At 45.7% G+C, this 21765-nt stretch overlaps 1 protein-coding gene and 1 long non-coding RNA gene across 2 annotated transcripts in view; one reads left to right on the top strand and one right to left on the bottom strand.

Annotated features, from left to right (window-relative positions):
• Positions 1–21426, top strand: part of LOC138912025 (uncharacterized) — a 28733-nt gene extending 7307 nt beyond the window's left edge. The window contains exon 8 of the long non-coding RNA XR_011417661.1: positions 20575–21426. This is a non-coding gene — a long non-coding RNA (uncharacterized lncRNA). The remainder of the gene's footprint in view (positions 1–20574) is intronic.
• Positions 1–21765, bottom strand: part of Cda5 (Chitin deacetylase-like 5) — a 39735-nt gene that overhangs the window by 2812 nt on the left and 15158 nt on the right. Inside the window, exons 4-12 of the mRNA XM_070211754.1 lie at positions 10961–11505; positions 10551–10747; positions 7720–10299; positions 6668–7181; positions 6531–6577; positions 5786–6250; positions 2220–5192; positions 707–793; positions 458–651 (exon numbers count right to left, since the gene is read on the bottom strand). Coding sequence (XP_070067855.1) covers positions 458–651; positions 707–793; positions 2220–5192; positions 5786–6250; positions 6531–6577; positions 6668–7181; positions 7720–10299; positions 10551–10747; positions 10961–11505 — 7602 coding nt within the window. The remainder of the gene's footprint in view (positions 1–457; positions 652–706; positions 794–2219; positions 5193–5785; positions 6251–6530; positions 6578–6667; positions 7182–7719; positions 10300–10550; positions 10748–10960; positions 11506–21765) is intronic.

The raw sequence follows: 21765 nt of genomic DNA on the forward strand, positions 1-21765 counted from the left end.
GGCTAAGAACATGTAGCCATCTTAAGTAAAAGCGAGCAAAAAACCGATGCAGACTATGAACGAGAGAGGCGCTTTTGGAGGATGTGACCTTTGCTGATAAGGACGCTGTCTAACGCAACTTACGAAACGGTGTGAGACGCCATTTCATGTCCCTGTGAGTACAGATCCTGTACCATGCCGTAGTCCGTCCACTCGTGCGATAGATAAAAGGTTCCGCGCCAAGGACAACCGTTAGGATTTTTCCGCGACTTATTATTGAAGAGTTCCTCGTAAAGATCGATATTTATCGTATTGACGGCATCGTCAAATGTCATAAGTACAATTTGAGGGGTCTCCGAGGCGCTCAAGCCGCCTACACATTTGTTGGCATTACATTAATTATTTAATTGTATGCGTCATTTGCGATCGCCGTTTCCTGCATCAGAATCGTGATCTACTTAACTGTACTTGCACTTACCCGGTATTTCCTTGCCTCCGCAGTAACAGTCTGGTAACAAGCAAACGTCCTTCCGGCACTTAGCTGCCGTTTTATCTGGAGTGGGCTGTGGGTAAATGGGGTCGGGGCGAGTCGGTGGGTACCGGTATATATCCACAAACTCTTGGGCCTTTGACACAATGGTGCCGGATGGTTTCAGTGTGGGACGTGTTCGTCTTAAAAATTACATTTGATTTAACTGCTTCACTATGTATTAAATTGTATTCTTACGGTGGGTGAGTTCCACGGTTCGGCGTTGAGAGTACATCTCTATCCTGATTGGCGTACATGGCATTTCCCCGATTTCTATTGTTGTTTCTAAATAGAATTTGTTGATACATTGGTTTAGGGAAATATAAGATAAGAGCAGATATAATCGAGTTGCTCTACTCGAATCAAATTTCAGTTTTCACTGCTATTACTAATTTGTGCTACACAAATAGACGGATGAATGCAAGATTAGTTGTTCTATACACATTGGATGATATTGGTTAATGCCCATTACGAACTATTCCCGTAACCTTATTTTAAATTAAGCATACCTTTACCGACAGAGCATAAAAAACATAATTTTTTGTCCAATATCTTGTAAATAAGTTTTAGTGAGAACCAAAAAGTTGTATTGCATACTTATGTGTCACGTGTTGGCTTTTGAAGGTAAAAAAGGCTGAGAAAAGACAAAGATGTTTAATTTATGTGTAAGGACCGCAGAAGTGGGCAGCAAATTCACAATATAAAATACACTAGAAGTGCTGAATCTAAACTGTACGAACCTATGCTGAAAGATATTTCCCTTTATTTTCTTTACCCTGAGGTTTAAATATTTTCTTCTATCAGCGACACACACCGTACCTACTAAATTTATGCTCGGTAAAATGTGCGAAAAATTATTTGATCATTATATGTCAATTGCCTTTGCTTTAATTTTTTTATACATTATTGGCAGACCTCAACGCCTACTTCATAAGTCTTTTATTGATTGAAAATGAATTCCCACTGTAGAACAATGGTAAAGTGTTGATATTAGATGGTAAAGAATTTTTAAATTTAAATATTTAAACCTTTTTTGGTTTTTTAACTTCTTAGTTCTCACATCTGCGTAATAGTATACCATTTCGAATTTTTCGTAATCAATTGATGTGTACAGTTTAATAGCAAATAATAAATCAAGACAATTTTTAGGGATTTACTTTTACGGGCCACCACCGGTACTAATACAAGGATATCCAGTGATCGGTTAACGGAATTTCCAAAAGTAAACCTTTTACAATTTGTTTGCCAAAGTTTTTTGCAACATTTTACCCATCAGCTAAAATTTAGTAAGTTCTTATGTATCTTCGTATTAAGTCACCAAGAGGATTCAGTGAAATTGAACCTAACTATGATCGTATACATAGAAGTACGTAAAATCGAAAATTATTCAACGGGCATTGGTTGTTTAGCAAACAATACTGTGGGCACACTAGGAAGCCAACAATCAACGCCAACCAAATGAAAGTGTCTATAAATACGTAGATTAGAGGTGGGTGAATGTGGGGTGTAATGAGAGACTATAGAAAGCTTGAGAACAGTACAGTACAGTACAATACGGTACAGTGTTGAGTGGGAGGCTATAGTTGGTTGGTTGTGTTCAAAAACAAATTACGGTGATTCTAATAGAGGAATAATAAAGAGAGCGATAAGGAGAGTAGAGTGATGGCTGGGATCGACTGAACTTAAAAGCAATCTGTACGGGTAAATATACCTTGAAGGAATCTCGTTGCATTTGGCGTTCAGTGTGCTGTCGGAGCACTTCACCGAGGCTGAGGCTGCGGCGCCATTATGGTTGCTGCTTATTTGCTGTTGGTGGTTCTTATTGTTGGGGGCGAAGCCAAATTGGAACTTTTGGGCTTTACCCGCTGAAACTGGTGGCTGATAGGTTGAGGTGCTAGGGCCTAGGGCAGCGGCAGCAATCGACGACTTTATGACATTGTTAACCCTCGAAGCGCGCGCAGTGTGCGGTGCAAACGGGGAGGGGGTGGCTGTAGCGGTGGCGATGTTGGGGGCGGGGGCGCTTGCGGGGGTCGGGTAAACTGGTGGGTCTTTCGGGGCTCTAGGGGTACTAATATCGGGGGTGCTCAGGTAGGTTCTTGGAGTTGGAGTGGAATCGGTGCCCAAGACGCTAGGAGTGGAGGAAGAGGTGTATGCTTTGGATTGGTTTGGCACTTGTCGCATTGACGAGCTAACAGTGGCTGCAGTGGAGCGGGGTGAAGATGGTGGGGCAATCGGCGTGGTGGTAGGGCGCCGCGTCGTGGTGGTCGTTTTTAAAGTGGTCGTTACTGGTCGATCAGTGGGCAAGTAAAGCTGCTTGATCTCATCAACTGCGGCCTTTATCTCGGGCAATGAGTACTCGTCAACGAACTGGGAGGTGCCGCTCTCATCGCTGTTGCTGTTACTATCACTGCCAGCAAGGAACTGCCTCAGCTGCTCCAGGACGTTGGCGGATTGGAATTTCTGAGCCGGGCCTTGAGCTGACGTTATGTACCCGGCGTTCTGAAGGCTCTCTGCCAAAGTGCGTTCCGCCGTTTGCTGTCGGTATTTGTTAGAGTAGAGAAATTTGACAGTTGGGCGGTCTGTTATCGCCACGACATGTTCGGTGGAGCTGTAGGCTATCGCACTTCCGCCCTCCTCCAAGCTGTTCTGTTGCCTGCCTTCCAACGGCTGGCTGATTAAGGCCTCGGCCCGTGGCTCGTCAGGAATGCTGGCTTCATTCTCGATTGGCTTTCGCTTTAGGGACTTGCTTAAAGCACCTTGCGAGCTATAGGCGGGATCCTTGGCCTGCAATGCGGCTTTGTAAGCTTCGTACTTTTCTTGTGGCTTAGCTGTTGGCTCCCCAAACGAGGTCCGCTGATTGCTGATCACTCGAACGCGTTGAGGTTTGCGTTTCGAATACGGACTAGTATCGTATCCGGGCGGCAACCTAAACTTGGGCGCATAGGTCGTGGGCTCGTCCACGCTGTCTCCGAGACTGTTTAAGGTGGCTGCTGTGTATCGGGAGCGGCCACGGGGTCGGGGGACTGGGGACTGTGATACGCGGATGGGCAACGAAGCGATCACGGCGGAGACGGTCGTGGGAGAAGCAGTAGTAGTCATATCTGGCGGCGGTGCTTCCGTGCTAGTAGTAGTAGTAGTTGTTGTTGTGGTAGTGGTGGTTCGCAGCATGCTCGGCGCGGGTCTCTGAGGACTGAATGTGCTAAGTATAGCGTCGCTAACGCTAAAGTTACGTGCGTTTCCTGTCGCCATTGTGGCCAAAACATCTTGACTGGTGTTTCTAGCAGATGTGACCACAAAAAGGTTTTTTGGCGGTTTTGAAGTAGTCTGCAGAAAGGGTGGAAAGGCCGGTGCATTTGTGTATCGCGGTCTAGCTGTCGTTCGCAGTTGGTGGTGCTGGTGGTGGCGGTCTTCCTGGAGCAAGTTCTCTAGACTTTTGTACGGTGAGACAAAACGCATTGCAGGGTTGACAGTAACGCGATTTAGGCTGTCCTTAAAATAATTGGCGCGGGCCGTATAAGTTGGACCCGGTACAACATACCTTTCCGTGCTGGGCGGTGCCAGAGCCTTTGGTGTTGTGGTAGTTCTAATGGTGCTGCTCGACTCAACATTGTCATTCGAGGTGGTAGGAGCTGATGTGCTTGTACTGGTACTGGTACTGGTACTGGTACTAGTACTTGTGCTAGAACTTGTGGTGGTTGGCCTATAATATGCCTGTTGAATGGTGGGTCTTCCGTTACGCCAAATGCGAAGAGGTGGGGCGTATGTTGTGGGAACGATGTCCACATACTCCTGAGATAAGTCAACCGGTGTTGTTGGGCTTGTTGTGCTCGTGGTGGTCGGCAGACTCTTTTTCTCCGCAGAAGTTGGCGCAGACAGATTTCCTTCGTTTTCGTTCTGTTCGACACGTAGACTAAAACCATGCGATCCACTTTGAAGACTATATTGTATTGGCTTATTGGGTCGCGTTGTACTTGCACTTTCCATTTCTTCCGCCTGTGGTCCCACATCACCCTTTACCGGAACTGTAAAACTCTGTGGCGCCACATCAGAGGTGATGTAGGTCTGAATACGTTTGCGCTGTGGTTCCGGATCCCTTGAGCTTGACTCGAATGAATAATCTCTGTCCCGATACGGGAAATCCCTGTTCACGAGCTTATCTGGCACTGCATTCAACAGATTGCCGCGCGGACTGGTACCATAAGCAGCGGCATTGATAAAGTCCAGGAATTTGGCCGATGTGCTGGTTTCGAAGGAACGACTCCTTGGCGGCTCGGCCGTCTGAACATGAACGTTCTGACTCTCGTCAAAAACAGTCTCAACGTGCTCCTCCACCAGGGGCCATTGCGTGGTAGAAGGCGGGGGCGTTGGGGAAAAGGTTTGGGTGGGAATTTGGACTGGGACTGGTTCCGTAATCGTGGGTTGGCGATAGGAGTTTGTAAGGTTATGAACTTGTCGGTAGCCGGTGGTATTGCTTTTGGGCTGGCTGTTTGAGACAAAATTTACCAGTGACTTGGCAAGATTTTGCAGTTTTGATTTGAGAAAGGGATTGGAACTATAAGTCGAGGGATTCGAAGGAGGTGTGGAGCTGGACGTGGTGGTGGTTGGGGTACTGGAAGATTGTGTAGTTGTCTTTGACTTGTTGGGAACATGTTGTTTATAGGGCTTATTTGCATGCGCTTTCGAGCTGTTGAAGAGACGTGTATTCGAATAAGTAATCACATAAATGTTAGTAACTTATTGCTATGTGTATAGAGCATTCAATTTGCCTAGCCTTTTGGTTCTCAGATTTTGAAATTCTTTTTAGTTTTTGGTTATCGTTTTCGAGCGAACTGCCAACTGAGACAGCTGCAAAATACGAATAGGTACATGCTCATGCGTTTTGTATTTCGGGACACCTAACGGATATCTTATGAGTAGTCATGCAATGGATATGAGTACTTAATCACATTACAGGGAAGACAGAAAGACATAATATGGAATACATTTGTGTTCAAACAGTCAGCAGAGTTTCGGTTCGTTGGCGCTGACGCTGTAGATATCAATTTGCTTGTTCAAAAAACTGCCTAAATGTACTTGGCGAGTGTGTAATGTTCTGTATAATGTGATAGCCAAACTTTCAAGCTGCATGTGTTATGCGAGAATGAGAACTTACAAACTATGCAAATAATAATAAAGCCAGCTAATGACTGAGTTGCAATTGCTTCGGATGGCCGCTGGCAGTGAGACTTTACTTCCTACGTTGTTCTAAGGCGCTATCGCAATGGCTAGTGAAAATACCTTGCTAGTTTTGTTGTTGTCGTAGATGGGAATGGTGTCGTGGTTGTAGTTGTGGTTGTTGTGGACTTTGTGACCTTAAGAGTTTGTGTGTTGGTTATGGAACTCTTCGACGGGTTCCTGCTAGGTGCCAGAGTTGGTTTTGTGTTCTGGGACCGTGTTGGTGGCGCCGTTGTGCTCTTTCTGGTTGGACCCACAACATTAGCAATCAGATCATAGTCATCCGTATCGGTGCGCGGCGTGGACTTGGCTCGAGTCAGCGTGCGCTCGCTCTGGTCATAGTCCTCTGCCGACCCGTAGGCGTACTCTGCGGAACTAGAGTAGCTGTAGTCAGCAGGCCCGAGTTCCGGAGCGTGGAGGGTAGTGAGCGTGTCGTAGTAGGTGGGATCATCCGGACGCGTCGTCGGGGATGGCGCCGTCGAAGGGATGGCCCGGGTGTCCAGGGTTTGTATGGCCACCTGTTCCGGCCTGATAGATAAATGTATTGTGGTTGGGTGTTTACGTATAGGGTTGGAAGTAGTGTCTTAATTTTGATGCAGTGTGTGGCTGTTTTGTGATTGTGTAGTTACACACTAGACAGGACTCTAACTAGTTTTGTGGGATGAGTTCTGAAATCCCTTTCAGTGCAGATGGTCTAAAATGCTCTGCAAGGCTGACTGTTCTTTGGTTTTTCGGGAATGGTTTCCTTTGAGATGTCTCAAACTTGAGAAATGACGCGGTGTTAGGGCATGTGATTAATATTACTTACCTCTGGGGTGAACGTGTTGGCTGATCGTACAAATTTTCCTGCTCGATCTAAAATCACAGTCAATAATAACAATATTTAACATTTCATATATATGTATATATTATAGCATTATAATATTTATATAGAGTTCATTTTACCTGCGCATTAATGTCCTCATCGTAGTCTGAGGTGTAGGTCAAGGTCTGCTGGTTGCCGTATGATGGTTTTTGTGGGGGAGTCGGGGTGGCCGAGAGCTCCAAGGGGCGGTAGGTTGATTGCGGCTGTTGTTGGCGCACTGCTGGTTGATACTGGGGGGCAGCTGGCTGCTGAGGCGGCTGCTGCTGTTGGTACTCTATATCCCTATATAAATCGATATCGTCGTCGTAAACAGAATAATAGGATGAATCATAGGGATGTGGTGAAGCTTGTGGCGGCTGCTGATGTTGTTGTTGTTGCGGTTGCGCTTGTTGGAATGGTGTTGGCTGTAGTTGTTGTTGTTGCTGCTGCTGTTGCTGCTGCGGTGGTTGGTAGCCGCCCCCATGATTAAATATGGATGCATTGTAGTAGTTACGATTGGGTTCTAACTGTGGCGATGGAGCTTGTGGCGTGGGCTGTACAAATATATTAGCGGGTGGCGGCGCCCCTAGCGATGACGGTGAGGATGACTCAACTCTGTACAGGTTGTTGGTTTGGTTGTCGAAGATGATTTGGGTGTAAGTGTAGTGATGTCGTGTAAGTGGCGGAGATTATTTACATTGACAGAAATTCACGGCAATTAAATGGGTAGATTATGGAGAGACAATGGTGATGTTCGTAAACAAGAGAGAAAAATGTAAAACGAGATCAAAAACAATTCAATTTAAATTAACAAAATAATTAATACCAAAAGATGGGCGGATAGCAAAGATGTGGAAGGGATTAGCACAGGAAATTAGCTGGGGTTAGTGTTAGTGTTACAGCTAGAGTTATAGTACCCCGTCCAGAACATTTGTTTAGTCAACTGTACAGCTTTGGTAAGTTCGATTCGTGGGATCGCTTAGTAGTGGGTCTAAACGTAGACGTATAAACAGTTTTACCGCGGACGGGCGTGGAGTATATGGTATATGTACATAGAACCCTTGTTTTCTTGTATTCATTGATGTCTTGTGTATCTGTGTAGCGGCACAATGTAATTCATCTATCAGGGACATGTCCCGGCTCATACAGCTACCTGTGACGTTCTTCGCCTGAGCCGACATGTATAGAATTTAGCTGCAGGCCGCCCAAGTTGCTCTGCTTGCTGGAGCCTAAGCCTAGGGCGGGGCTATTGTCGGTGAGGTTCTTTGCGTCCTTTTGTCCTTGGACCGGTGACATCGTCATCCATTTTTGTTGTCCTCGCGTGTTTGGTCGCGTTGTATAACGAACTCGAGTCGTTGGGGGCGCCGTGCTGGAGGAGATTGGCCTTGGATTGGAAGTCGGACGCATGCTGCGCGGGGTCGTGGGTGTTTTGGTATTCACTTGTGGGCTGTTAGACTCCGGAAGCTGAGGCAGCCGCTGCTTCAGCTCCTGGAAGATATCGCTGGGAAAGCTAATGAACGACGGCACGCCGGCCTCGGCACCTGGTTGGTTTAGCGAGAAGTTGGGGAACGGACGGCGTGTGGTCGTCGCCTCCAGGAAGCCCGTCTGGAAGTTTGGTCGCGCTTTTCCAGGCGACTCAGTGATTGGCACGGCCGTAGCTAGTTGTGGGCGGGGAGGGGCCATGGTCTCGGACATGGGCATGTAAGGAGGCATTTGAGACGGAGGAAGTATGTCCTCATCCTCTTCGTAATCCTCGTCATAATAGTCGACGCCCTCGAGAGTCGTGGTGGTTGGCACTCGCAGAGTGCTTGTCGATGTGCTGGGGGCGGGACTTTGACTAGAGGTCTGCTTGTTGAGTTGGTTCTGAATGCCCTTGATGAAATTTTCGTACCCCTTCAGAACCCTCGTTGTGGTCGGAGTTGCAGGCGTGGGCACTGTCGGCTTGGCTCTAAGGTGAATCTTGGAGGCCGGTGGACTTGGCGTGGTCGGAATCTGGGTGGTCGTGGTTGTGCTGCTAGTTGAGCTCGTACTGCTTGGCACTGGACGTCGAAGGACCGGGGCATTGCGCAAGTTGCTTTTCCCATTTCCATCGCTACTAACCTGCTTGAAGTACTTCATGAATGGATTCACGGCCGGGTTGACACTGGCCAGATCGCTGGCCTTAAGGTTGGCCATAAACTCGTGGATGTTGAACTGAAAGTTTGTCAGCTTAGACTTGCTCGTGGGAAGATCGCGCTGCGGCGCCTCTGTTGTGCTGATTGACTTGGTGAAAGTCTGGTAGGATTCTGGCATTGTGCTGTTGCTGGCGTAACTAATGCCCACAGGAAGGTGCGAGAAGTCGCGAAACGGAACTTGCTGCAGACTATTGGGTCTATTGTAGGCCAAGTTCGGGGCCGATACGACATTAATGCTTTGTGTCACCTGTAGCGGGGTGACAGGGGGCCTAACTTTAACGGCAGCATGCCCGGTCTGGCCTGGCGTCGCGGTGCTGAAGACGCCCTTCATCTTCTGGTTGGCTACAATGTTGTACTGAAAGTAGTTGCTCTCCGTCGTGCTGCGCTGCCCATCGGCAGAACCAATGCTGTACTGGGAGACCAACTTGCCGGGATAGTTGGCGGCAGTGTAGGAGGCCTGGTCCGGTTTCTGGTTGTTGTAGAATCCGCCCATGGTGCTGTACTGACCATTTGGAGTGACCTGTTGTGCGGGTTTCGAAGGGTCAACTGGCGAGTAGCGGGTGGTGCTGGCTGTAGGCACAACTGTGGCCCCTGAAACGGTGGCCGGGCTAACGGGCTGGTTGTCCAGGTGGAAGTAGGCAAAGTTTTCCGCCTGCAGATTCTTCCGCCGCTCCTTTAACTCCTTCAGTTGTTGTATAAGGTAGGGAAGAAGGTCGCCCGCATTCGAGTGCTGCTGCTGGATGTTGTGAGGCCGCGGGCTGCTGGGCCCTGGGCCAGCTGCTCCGTAGTAGCTGCCGGCAATCGGCCGAAAGTCGTCCTCCAGGGGCGGCGGAGGCAACGACAGATTGTAGCCAGTGTAGACCACTTTGGGCTTTTGCTGGGGGAGCGGTCCAGCGGGAGCCACTTGCTGTTGCTGGTGCACGTAGGCCTGGTAGCCGGGAGTTAACTGATTGTAGTTGTGGTTGCCATATGACTGTTGGGTATTGGCAGGATTGGGCGGAGTGAGGTACGGATTGTAGCTGCCAAAGCTATAGCCCGTTTGCTGAGAGTACTGTGGGGGAACGGGTGCGTCGATGGCACGGTAATTTTGTCCCGGCCACTTTGATGACGCATGTGCGATGGGTCGCAGTTGGCGGGGCCGTCTCTTCGACTCGCCCGTGGCCACATCATCATCGCCTCCATCTCCGTCTAAAGATTCGCCATCTTCATTAGCAATCTGCTCGTAGTCAAACTCCATGGGGGTCTCGCCTTTTGGCTGACTGATCTTTGAGGAGTATTTACGTGGCTTAACGAATGCCGGGGCCACCTCTTCGAGTTGTTCTTTTGAATTGTTCGAGCTATTTGAGATATCACTACTAACTGGAAGTGCGCTGGAGCTTTCGGGCTCCACCACTTCCCTCGCACTATTTGAGTCTTTGGAATTTTCCGATTCTGCAGGCTCAGTGTGCGCAATTTCTGCGACCTGCGCGCTAAGATCTCGGCGTTTGCGCCGCTTACCTCCATCGAGTCGGTTGTGTGACAGTTCGTATTCGAGCGTCTGGTCGCCGTCCAATCTTTCGCTGTTCGTGTACAGTTTTTTTCCAAAAGCGGTACGGTTGTCCGGGGTTTGCGGTCGAAGTGTGGATAAGTCGGTGTCGGTTGGAGCAAGATAAAGAGATAGTGCAGTATGCGTTGTATGAGAGAAAATAGCATGTAAAACGATGAGTTGCATAGAATTTTGACTTGATTTAGCATCAGTAAAGTAGTGGCATCAATTAAAAAGCGACGATAGATGAGAACTGATCTACTTGCAGCAGGGATGACAGCTTACCTGTAGGCGGTTCCAAAAGCATACGATCCGATTTTGCCACTTTGGGGAATGGCATTGATACTAGCCTGGTGAATAATACCATCGCGATCGCGCTGCACTTGACTGACGGTACTGGGTTGCCCACGATACACTCTCTGCTGGCGATCGGACTCCTCTTCTTCCACAGGCGGCAAAGTCTCCTGGGCATCGGCATAAAGCTAAAGGAAGTAGGATTTATATATTTTGATTTATTCGAATCATGACGTAATTAAGGAAAGTTTTCATAAATTATAGTCTAATTTTTCCAATAATGTAAATCGGTCAAATAAGTCTAGTGTTTTCTGACAAAAGTTAGAGTACCATCCGCAATGGTAAAGAAACTGGGACGAACAAATAATCTACTTGGGACTGAAATGCATGTTCAAACTCGCCTTCGCAATGTCCTCCTGGGACTCGATCAGTGGTTTTGGTTGACCCCGCGACGTGATAACCGGGTTGGGTGGCACTCGCAGCTCCGGCGGTGGAGGAGGTATGTGTTGCACCTGCGCCTGAATGACCTGTGGCGGAGAGCGGTGGTACTGTGGTGCCACAGTGGGCGCCTTCTGGGTGCCGCCTGGGCTGCTGAAAGCGGCCCCAAAGCGGACTCGGCTGGGAACATGCTGCGTTTGGCTCTGGCCCTGGCTACGTGCGGGGGCGCGCTCCGAGGATGTGTCCACCAACTCGCAGCCAACGTTCCGTGGCCAATCGCAGGTCTGCAGCTCGTGAGAGTACATCAGGCCGCCAGTGCAGCTTTCGAGCAGCGCTCCTCCGAAGACGCACACGTAGTATTGGGTGCAGTCCGAGGGGTGCGGGTAGTAGCCGAACTCCTCGGGGCAGTCGAAGCTAAGGCCATTGGAGCTTGTGGGCTTGACGTTGGTGCCAAAGCTACGGGAGCTGGTGACGCGAGAGGCTCGTTTGCTCTGTGCCTCTGTGGATCCTGTAAAGAAATAGAATTACTTTTTTATTGACTGTGGCATTAGACTGGTAGGTTGAACTTGGTGTGCAATTGAAGTTTAATGTTTTAGTGAGCCCCAACGTTTTTGTTGTTGAGATATCTTAGGCAGTATATGTATATTAGCTCTGCTAATACATTTAGTTTGACATGAGTATGGTTTTATTTTAGTGGTTTCCTTGAACATTGTTTCGATGCAGCTTGACCTTTTCGAACTCAGCTAAATGCCACTTGCTACAAAAACTAAGCTGAATCCATGTTAAGAATACATAGAATCTCAAGTTACAAACAAAGAACTGGTCGGATAGGAAAAAAATACTTCAATAATTTTAAATATATAAGATTACAGAAGTTTTTTATTGAAGATTAAGATAGGAGTGTTAATTAAGCTGCGTTTATTCGTCGAACTAAACAATTAGTCCCTCGATAATAACTCAATCGCTTATATTTTTGTGAGAAACTCCTGCATAAATTGGTATGCGTATGCTTAAACAAAAATGTTATCTCAACGAGGGAATAAGTTAGTTTGTATCACTAAGGTAAAGTTTTAATACTGAGCGAATCATTTAGAGTTTATTCCCCCAAAATTATTTCGTTCGACACCGGAATTTTAATTGAGAAACGCAAGCCCATGAGCCTGAAAAAGAAGGGTACATTTGATTGTATAATACTCGAAACGTAAGGTCGTTATTGCAATCTGCATCGCCAGCATCTGAAGCCAAAAGCCTTAAGACCCAAACCTTTGGTTGCTCGCAAAGCGATATACGCTGAATCAGCCATCAAATGGTGACAATTTGTTGGCAAAAAAGTTTTAATTATAAAAACGTGCCGTTATAAGCTCGGTTTATGTTTCAGAAAGGTAACTGCACCCAAATAAGAGCTTACCTCAAAGCGCGCTGCTCAACACAGGATGAATTTGGCTCCGTCGTCGGGGAAGTTAGCAGCTAAACGAACTCCCATTTACAGTGAACAAAGGCCAAATAAAAATTCAACTGATTACGTCGAACAATTGGCTTAATTTGAATTCAATTCTTCACAATCAAAATTATTGCATCTTAAATGCTGCACAAAAATAACCAAGTAAGGTTGTCCCAAGGCAACAGTTCGACCGATTACTTTAATTTTGTCAAGAGCTATGTATTGGTTTTTTTTGGCGTTACCCAATAAATTATACAGCCTTAGCCGTAAGACAGACTAGCCTAAAATATTTATTTGTTTGCTCCTAAAAATCACAATGAACAAAACAGTCTTGCAGAATGGGAGCACGAAAACTGGACTTCTAGGCGTCCATAACTTGAGTATCCCGATTTGAAAGTGGCATACCTCTATGAGTTTGTTGATAAATTCTCTTTTTTTTAAATTTTTTTATTTTAAACGACAGTACACTTTTTACAAACATTTATTTTAAATAATATTAAGCCAAGACCGTTATGCCGCACCTTTAGGCTCGAGAGAGACAATAAGGGTAACGAACAACTCAAAGTTGATAAACCCGCTATTCCACAACGCTATACATTCACTTTAACAATAATCCAGTGAGTATAAACAACTTAAAAGAAACGGTCGTTTGGGCTTAGGAATTATTAAAATTGGCCGTAGATGATTTGCTAATTCGTAGGGCATGTTCAATTATCTCCCACCGAGACTCAAGCTGGCGAAATAACGGAGAAAGGAGCTGGATTTTTAAATCCATCGCCAATTCACTGCCGTGGAGCTATCCCAGATGGAATGGCTCGTTACATGCAGAATATTAAGATCCCTCCAATAGTGTCAAGGCTCCATAGGGTATCTAGATCACATGGAACGGAGATGGCACGCTCCAAAAATTGTGCAATTAACGCGCAAAAACTCCGAGATTCGGAGCCTCCGTCGGTAGAGCCCCATTGCGAATATTCGCGACAGTGTGCTGCATTGACCGAGTCTGAGTGACTGATATACGGCGGAGGCGCACAATGAAAGCCAATCACGTGCCAATGGCAATTGACCATGCAAGAGCCTAGACCTGCCATCGGCATGGATGACATTTGTATTAGGCAGCCCACACTTGGCAGCCCGTCGCTGATTGTTTGCTGTTGTGTTGGCCTGGTCGTTGCTTGTTATTGCGTTTGTGTAGCTCCCGCTGCCGCTGACAGTGCTATGCAATCGGGCTTTCTGCCCCACTAAACAATACGGCTATGTACGCTCTGACGTTACAAGCGCAGCTAACGCTAAGGCTGGTGCCGGAGCTAAAGCTGAAGTTAAAATCGACGCTTAGACCGAGGCTTGACTTGGCTTTACTGCTCTGTTGTTATGCAACGCGCAGTAATTCGACCATAAGCCTGATTGGTTTTGTTTGGCGCTTGTCGTTAGCTTTGGTTTGTTTTTCACCACTCGACTTGTTGGTCTACGATCGTGCAAATAATTCGACTTTGTTTGAAGGCAAAGAATACACTTGTGGCTTGGTATCCATGCCCCGAGGTAAAGCAGAATCTCCGCTCGTCTTGGCCGATGACACTTTGCCCCTAACGGTACCGCAAGCGATAATTCCGATCCTCCGTGCAGCTTGGCCTTTTCGTGTGGTGTGCTCAAAGTGCACTCGACCAACAACTTCTCAGCCATAAAACGCTGTTTGATGAGCAACTTGACTTTCATGTCAGTCGGAAGCGGCAATAAAACATGGCACTCACGGCACTTTGCCAAACTGCCGGCTGCGGTAAGCATTGTAAATAAATAAGCATCTGGCTTGGACAAATCGCTGAAGATCAGCGTGAGGCATTTTATTATCTATTTATTTGACTGCTGCGGATTAATAGATGCTGGAAATTTAAAATCAATAAAAATGTCGTATCTCTAGCTTTGAATATTTATAGGTAAAGCCGCGTGAGTTGATATTAGGCCTTAGTAAACGAGATCAAGCCCAGAAAAAACCATGTGTCACACGGTTGTTTGCATTGATTAAGCGTTTCCGCGCGCAAGGCGTTAATTTATGTAAAGCACCATTTGTTTAATGTCTCACTGAGCGGTTGCCCCTAGTTTTAACGATGGGTGATGATACCCAGGGTGCGTCTGCGGTGTGTCACTGCTGCTTGGCCCAAAAGCAGTTAAGCCGTAACTTGGCTTTGGCCAGGCGGCATTTCAACACTGCCTCTGACTTATTTGAAGCCATAAAATTGGCAACCGCCAATAGCATGGCCAAATTTAGACAAATGGCGCGAACCATTGCACTAATTGCCACCTCGTTTGGCAGCGTCGGATGCAGCCTCGAGATCTGATTTATGTCGACCGTAATGAGCTATTTGACCACATTTTAGGGGGTAAAAAGGGGTTGTTGGGACAAGCATAATGGGGTCTTTAAATTAATCGGTTTAGTAAGGTTACGTAACTTTACATGAAAGTCTCCTTCTAATAGATTTGGAAAACCCCGAGAGAGTACCTTTCTTTTTCACTTGCACTGGCGTGGTGCTGGCTTATTTAATTATTTTAAACCAGCATGAAAGTTGTCTAATTCGAAAACTGTCTTCTTTTATGCACAATAATAAAGTCGCTGCCTGACTGCCTCAATTGATAGCTCAATTTCTTTTTCGCGTGTTTCGCGTTTGAACTTTTAATTAAAAGTAGCTGGCCAACAGAGAGCACCCGACAAGTTTGTTGCCTAAGTCTTTCGTTTCGCTGGGTGCGGTCCGCAATTAAACGCACGCTCAGCACACCCGCAAGACGGAAATATAAATCATTGACTGCCTGGCGGACTAGTGGGCTTTCATTTGTTTTCATTTTCAATCGACTGCACAAATCAATGGAAGGGGCGTAGCACTAAGCAACGATGGCAAAGGCGACCGACCCAATTGTTTGTTGCATTCCGACATTTCTCCCATTACGAAACTTAGCCCAGCTGACCACAAATGCAAACATTCGCCTTGCATGCATACGCACAGGAAGCCATCTGCACACAGCAGTAGAGGAATCACTATCGATTTCAGTACAGCTTTTTCTTTCTAATGGAAAAGTCTCTGCTGCACTTCCTGCCAGCAGACTGTGGGGATCCATGGATAACACAAAAATGTACACATGAATCGATTTACCGAGTTGGTTTTACCCCTGGGCACCTTGCTTCGTTCATTTTGGAAAAAAATAAATACAATAAATAATTATAATCAGGCGTTATGTTGCGAACGATCAAGGCCCTATTAAGCTCTTTTACTCTTGTGCCGCAGAACTTACAGACCTTAAAACCAAATAAACTATTGGCATTATCGGTGAAAAATCTATAAATATTTTTGATGGTTCTGCTGGTAATATATCACACACACAAACCAACGCAAAAAGACAAGGAAGCTCAAGTTTTAAATGGCCTAATATTTTAATGCTTCAGGGTGAAACCATCGCTCATAGAGCAGACCGCATCTTTCCTTACAATCCGAATTAACCAATTTCTATTTCAGCGTTCAGCAGCATGACAGATTTAGGGGACTTGGGTAGTCAGAGATAGCATGAAATAAAAATGAAATAATCGCCATGAGCAGCAGTCGGCAGCAGTATACCTATTTTCGAGAGTACCACAAAACAGGAAATATGCAGCACTTACTTTTGCCCCATGCCTCTTGCCCGGTTGCTTTCCTTTTCGTAGCTGTGGGCCACATTCAAATACTAAGTGGAGCTCCGGCCTGAAGCGCTTTTCGGCTATTATGCAACTAGCCTATCGACTGGCTCTATGCTGCCACACATACTCGCACAATCGACAATGTACTTTCGATTTCAACTCTACAGTGGCTCGTTTTTCCTCCCAACAATTTTTTGGGGGAGAATGCTCCAATTTGCTGGCCAAGCAGGAGGCTTTGTCGGCGGAGCTACATACTTCAAGCCCAGCTGACTTTCTTAGCTGCGAAGTCTACGGAGTGGTTCGGTAGTAAGGGGTTTCTGTGTTAACTGCCTTGGCCAGTTCGATTTAATGATTACGTTCATGTGGTGGAGGCCGGCACTGTGTGCTTAGCTTGAACTCCTTGATCTGCTAGCCACTACTTGGTTATTCGGTCATCCAGCTACATTCATTTACACTTAATTGGGATATACAATCCTTAAGGTTAAATCAAAGAATAAAGATGCCTGTCGGGTGCTTAGCTAAAGTCTAAGTAGAAGCATATACGATGATATGATTGCTGTTGAACTGCTCTGTTCGATTAGCTTATTCAAATGGAACGGCCACCTGTACCATGTCAACGGGGATACACGCCAACAACTTGACTTTCGGGGCACGCAGCAGAGCTTAAAGTGAGCGCAACAGGCCGGCCAGTCTGTGCACTCGTTATGACTGGCAATATGACACTTGTGGCACACGATTTTATCAACTGGGCAACTTTTCAAAATGTTAATTGGCAGCAAACTTTCAAATAATTTTCAAAATATGGTTGTCGTTCCCGACGTCTGGTGCTGTTCGTTTCAATATGGTCTGCTCTAAAGTCCAGAGGGAACCCGCAGTTCCAATGCTTGCAATAGCCCCTCAAGCCCCCTGTCAATAGAGTCAATTGTGGGCTGTTCTAGGGATTTCCAACTCGACCGCATTCCTAGCCATAGTCACATTTGCATTTCAGTTGCCCGAAAGTGAATGCTGGCCAGCATTGGCGACAAAAAAGCTCAAGAAATCGGCGCGAAAGTGGGTCAAACCGAGAATGTTGCATAACCATTAGACACACAACGCGGCACTCACTGCCGAGGCAAGCCAACTCCGCTGTGTGTGTTAGTATCTACGATCTTATTGCTAGTGGCAACAACTAGTCCACGCGACTGTAACGACAGCGACAACGCCACATTGTGGCGCAAGGCTCGCTCCGAGCCACGCCTACTTCAAAATCGATCACTTTCGCTTGCTGCAACTGCAGCCACTCGATTTATGTGCTGGGCAATGTCCGCGGTTTGTGTGTTGCATTGGCAATAAGGCAGCAACAATCGGGTGTGCTCTATACTAGCTAGCTAACCAAAGTCGAAACCGGAGACGGGGAATTGGCCAAATGCACTGGCGGTGACAATCTGCAGTCTAGGTAGAGCGTGTCTTGGGTGCTACCTCGTACTGGGAATGGGAATGGAAACTCGGTTGACGAGACCGCAACTGCAAAGCGTGATTTGCTCCACAAATACGAAACTGATTTTGATGTTGTAAAACGCTTCGAGGGCGATCAGCTGCGATTGTGTTGTGTAGTACATGACGGCACTCTGTTTTCTTCACAAACACAGTTAACGCTCCGAGTTATATTTCTTCCCGCTGGGCGGCATTGCTATAGGTTTGAGAAATCGATGTACGCGAAATCGAGCTCCGTAAAACTATCAAAAAATTCAGATTTCGAGTTTGCCTTGACCGCGACGCATCTTGTCCAGCTCTAGGAGCCAGTCCCGCCTCCCACCTCGTGCTTGTGAAGGTCACGGTCTATCCCGCGCCTCTAACAAAGGAAACAAGAGAAAAACGAAGAAGTGGGCGATGGCTGTAACAAATTGCAAAGGCAACAAACCATAAATTTTGGCGAAACATCCAACAGAAAAGTAGTCAGCACGAAGGAAGCACTTACAGCGTGTGGATGGCCAAAAGCCAATATTTACATACAGTAAAAAATGTATGCTTCAGCGGATTGCGGTTCGCCTCGTCGTTAGATGTTAACCGTTCAATTTAAATTGAAAGGAAAACGCCCCACCATAGTCTTCGTCTCCACAGGTCAAGGTACTGCTGTATTTCAGATGTTTCTGCTAGCAAGTGGATCGTGTTACCCAAATTTTTAAAATAGTTCCCATAGTATTAGTATAAATAGTATGGTGTATTAAAATACTATTTTATTAGTAAGAAGTATACACACACGTGTTTTTATTAAAGTCGATAGTCAAGGCTCATCTTGTTCAAAAATTGATTTGTCCATTTGAATGATTTTAAATAACTACGCGATTGTTTACTGTAATGGTAAATTGTAGAAGGCAGTTGTGATGGACAAACAGCGACAAATCTGTGACTGACATAGACAGGCGTTCATAAGAGCGTAGTGGCAATAACCATTTTCCTTTCTCTTTTCATTTAAATGAATTTGATAAGCACCAGAGCAACAGTGGACTGCAACAATGACCAGACCGGGCCAGACCACCTATTCAAGCACGAGACGGTGGTCGTCCACAACGAAACAACTTGATAGTGCCGGAAATCATAGTTGCCAGGCAGTCATACACTTTTTACATTCCCGTACTTGTTTTTGCGAGCACCAGACAAAATCTAAGTACTTTCAACAGTAACAGCACTCACATATATAGACTGCGATTCGAAGGCCATCGCTGGCAGTTTTGTTTTGTAAACTAAGCGCAATTTGATTAAATCTCTTCCAACCCAATTTTCCCTAAAAACAAATCTCAGTGTAAAAGGAAACTTTCCAGAATAAGTAGACGATTTATAACCAGCAAATAATAGCCCGAAACTCATTAAACAATTCTACAGATGCTGTGACACCAACGGTTTTTGTTGATTGGTATCAAAACCAACCAACGTTGTTTAACCCCTTGCCAAAGTCTTATCATCCGCCTGCTGCCGAGCTACTTAAACGCACGGCAAGCTGAGTTGGTTCAACTTTCCAGCTGGGGCATCAAGTTCCGCTCATTGTTTGTCCATACGGCGCTTCCGCTTTTCACAAGCGCTTGGAATAGCTGAAATAATTAGCTAATATGCATTTTTGGCTTTCTGCAATCCAAATGAGAGGACGACGTCGCTGCATTTCGAATTTCGCATTGGTAATCGCTCTTGCGGTTTGGCACCCCATTACACGCGCTGTCTTTGTGCGCTGCAGTTTTATGGCTTGTCATGCTGCCATTGACGTGGTGGTTTTGGCACCCAATCGCTCCTCGGTTGCCGAGCCTTGGGAGTGGTCGGACCGAACGCGTCTTGAATAATATCTCCTGATAGGGATTTAGGAGGAAAGAATGTCATAATTTTCAAGTAGCTGCGAAAGATTAATTGGGCGTACGTGTTTACTGAATAAAAGTGATCTTGCTGGCACTAGACTTCTTTTTTAATTCAGCTGGTCATACTTTCATATGCACTCGTACCTCACCCACTACTGACACCTTGATTTGCTTCGCGTGAACTCATCTCAATCAACATATACCAGTCTGCAGTCAGGCAAGTGTACTCGACCGGTAACGTAAGTAAAGAAAATAATCGGTCCGACTGACAGTTGGGTACTGGAAATTGAATCTTCCGCATTGGAAAGAAATTGCGTTCAATTGTCGCTATCACAATTACAATAAATAATACAATTTTGCGCACATCTGCTAAGGCACTTCGAATCCCACAGCTAAAGATTTGCCAGTCCGTTTTCACCCCAAGATGAATGGTGGAAATTGGGCTATTGGAAAGCCACATGTGTCTGCGACCCACTGGGAAATTTGGTCGTGACTGCTGCTACACTTAACTGACTGCTCCAAGACGGGACTAAGCTGAGGCGCTGCTGCGTATGCGTGGGTAAAGTCTTTGGCTATGCCGGTGCATTCAGCGTTGAGCCTGTGGCTCTGGCAAAAAGCTCGCAGCACGTTTAAGGCCTTTTGGTATTACAATAAATGCAGTCAAGAGCCAGGCATAAATCGATGGCTGCGTTGCGATTCGATGCCTATGATGTAAGCTAAGAGCCAAGTATCATAACGGGCCAGAGCAGTTTTAACCGCCGCCGTTGCCGTTTGCATTACACCTACTGCACGATATTAAAACGCAGCTTGTAATTAACATTCCCGAGCAGCAGTTCCAGGGTATGTGTAATCGGGTAGAGACGCATTTGAATTTCAAATTTTCGCACGGCAGCGAATGTTGGTGGAGCTGTGAACTCGGGGCCAGTCTAGGGCGTACAGGGCAGGCGCTGCATGGGAGTCTAGACAAAACAGCTAGCTCGCACTGTTTTACAGCTGTTTTTCCCATGGGAAGTCAATTGTCGCCTTCACTTTACGGGGACAACAATATGTTTTGGAGTTAAAAGCTTTAAAACATGTCGTGCTTTTTAAAAAATTGATATTTCTGATAAATATTATTATTGTATTTAACTCTTACTATTTTAATATTATTTGCAGAAAAACCTTATATGTCGTTTTTCATTCATGTTTAAAACACCTGGATAACTTAATAAAAGTGAGAAGAAGTGCAGAATGAAAGTAAGAAAAATTAAAAAACAAAAATAACAATGAAAGGGGTAAGTTAAGCTTTTAATTTTTCTTAAACTAAGCTATAAACATTACTGAATTTAAAAATGCCAAAAGTAAAACAAAGGCCACAACTCGAAGGCCTCCGGCTCGGGTTTGAAAAACAAACGAATCCGCCCAGCTCAGCTCAGTACAGCCCAGCCCATACTCGATCAGTGGAGCCAAGTCGCTTTGCAGCCGAAAAGTAATAGTTACAATCGTTTTATAAAGCACCAATTACATTTAATCCACGTGTGGGCAGCCAAATTACCTATAAAGTACCTGACAGATTAAATTTTTGGTTTTAGATCGATAAAATCTCTACAAATTTTAGTCAAAATTAAGTCTAGGACTTGACAATAGGAACGGATAATAAACAGTTCCTTCTGCATTTTTAAAATTTTCGACCCATTTCTTTACCCGTTACTAAAGTATGTAAAAGGAATTGTTTCCTACCTAAAGTTAAGTAAAGATATAGGCCATGTCTTGTTGTTTGTATCTGGCTGTAGTAAAGAAGTACTTTATTGTAAAAATGTTGATCTATTTTCTATGACATTTGCATACACCATTTTGAATACTCCTTGTTGAAATTTGTTGGAAAAAGTATGGAGCAGCCAAAGTTAGAGCCAACCCACTTTATCTCCTAGTCGTAAATGTAACTGTTGTGGGCGCCTGGTAACGGCATCAATTGCTTATGCCATATATAAAAAGGCAAAGCTGGCGACTTGGCATTAGAATCCAAAAGTGAGCGGCGTGTCGGCTCCACGACTGGACTGTCTGCTTGGTCTGGTCCATGGCACATTTTGGGTGTGCCCCAAAAGCTAGGAACGGTTCGGGCTCAGAGCAAAGCAATATGCAAAATAGTTTTAAGTTAATGCTTTAACAACCGAACTGTAATTCGCCTGACTTGCGTGTTTTGTGATACAGTATCTTAATGATCCCTGTCCTAATTTGGCCGCGACATAATTAAGGCGAAGCATTCAGATTCTGTGCATTCGATACCTCAAAGTTAAAATTATTTGAATCCAGAACCATAAGTACAAACGACATTTTGTTTTGCTTGAATGCCAGTGGTCGATGATT

This window comes from Drosophila takahashii, chromosome 2L (assembly GCF_030179915.1).
Source record: "Drosophila takahashii strain IR98-3 E-12201 chromosome 2L, DtakHiC1v2, whole genome shotgun sequence".
NCBI classification, from domain to species: Eukaryota; Metazoa; Arthropoda; class Insecta; order Diptera; family Drosophilidae; genus Drosophila; species Drosophila takahashii.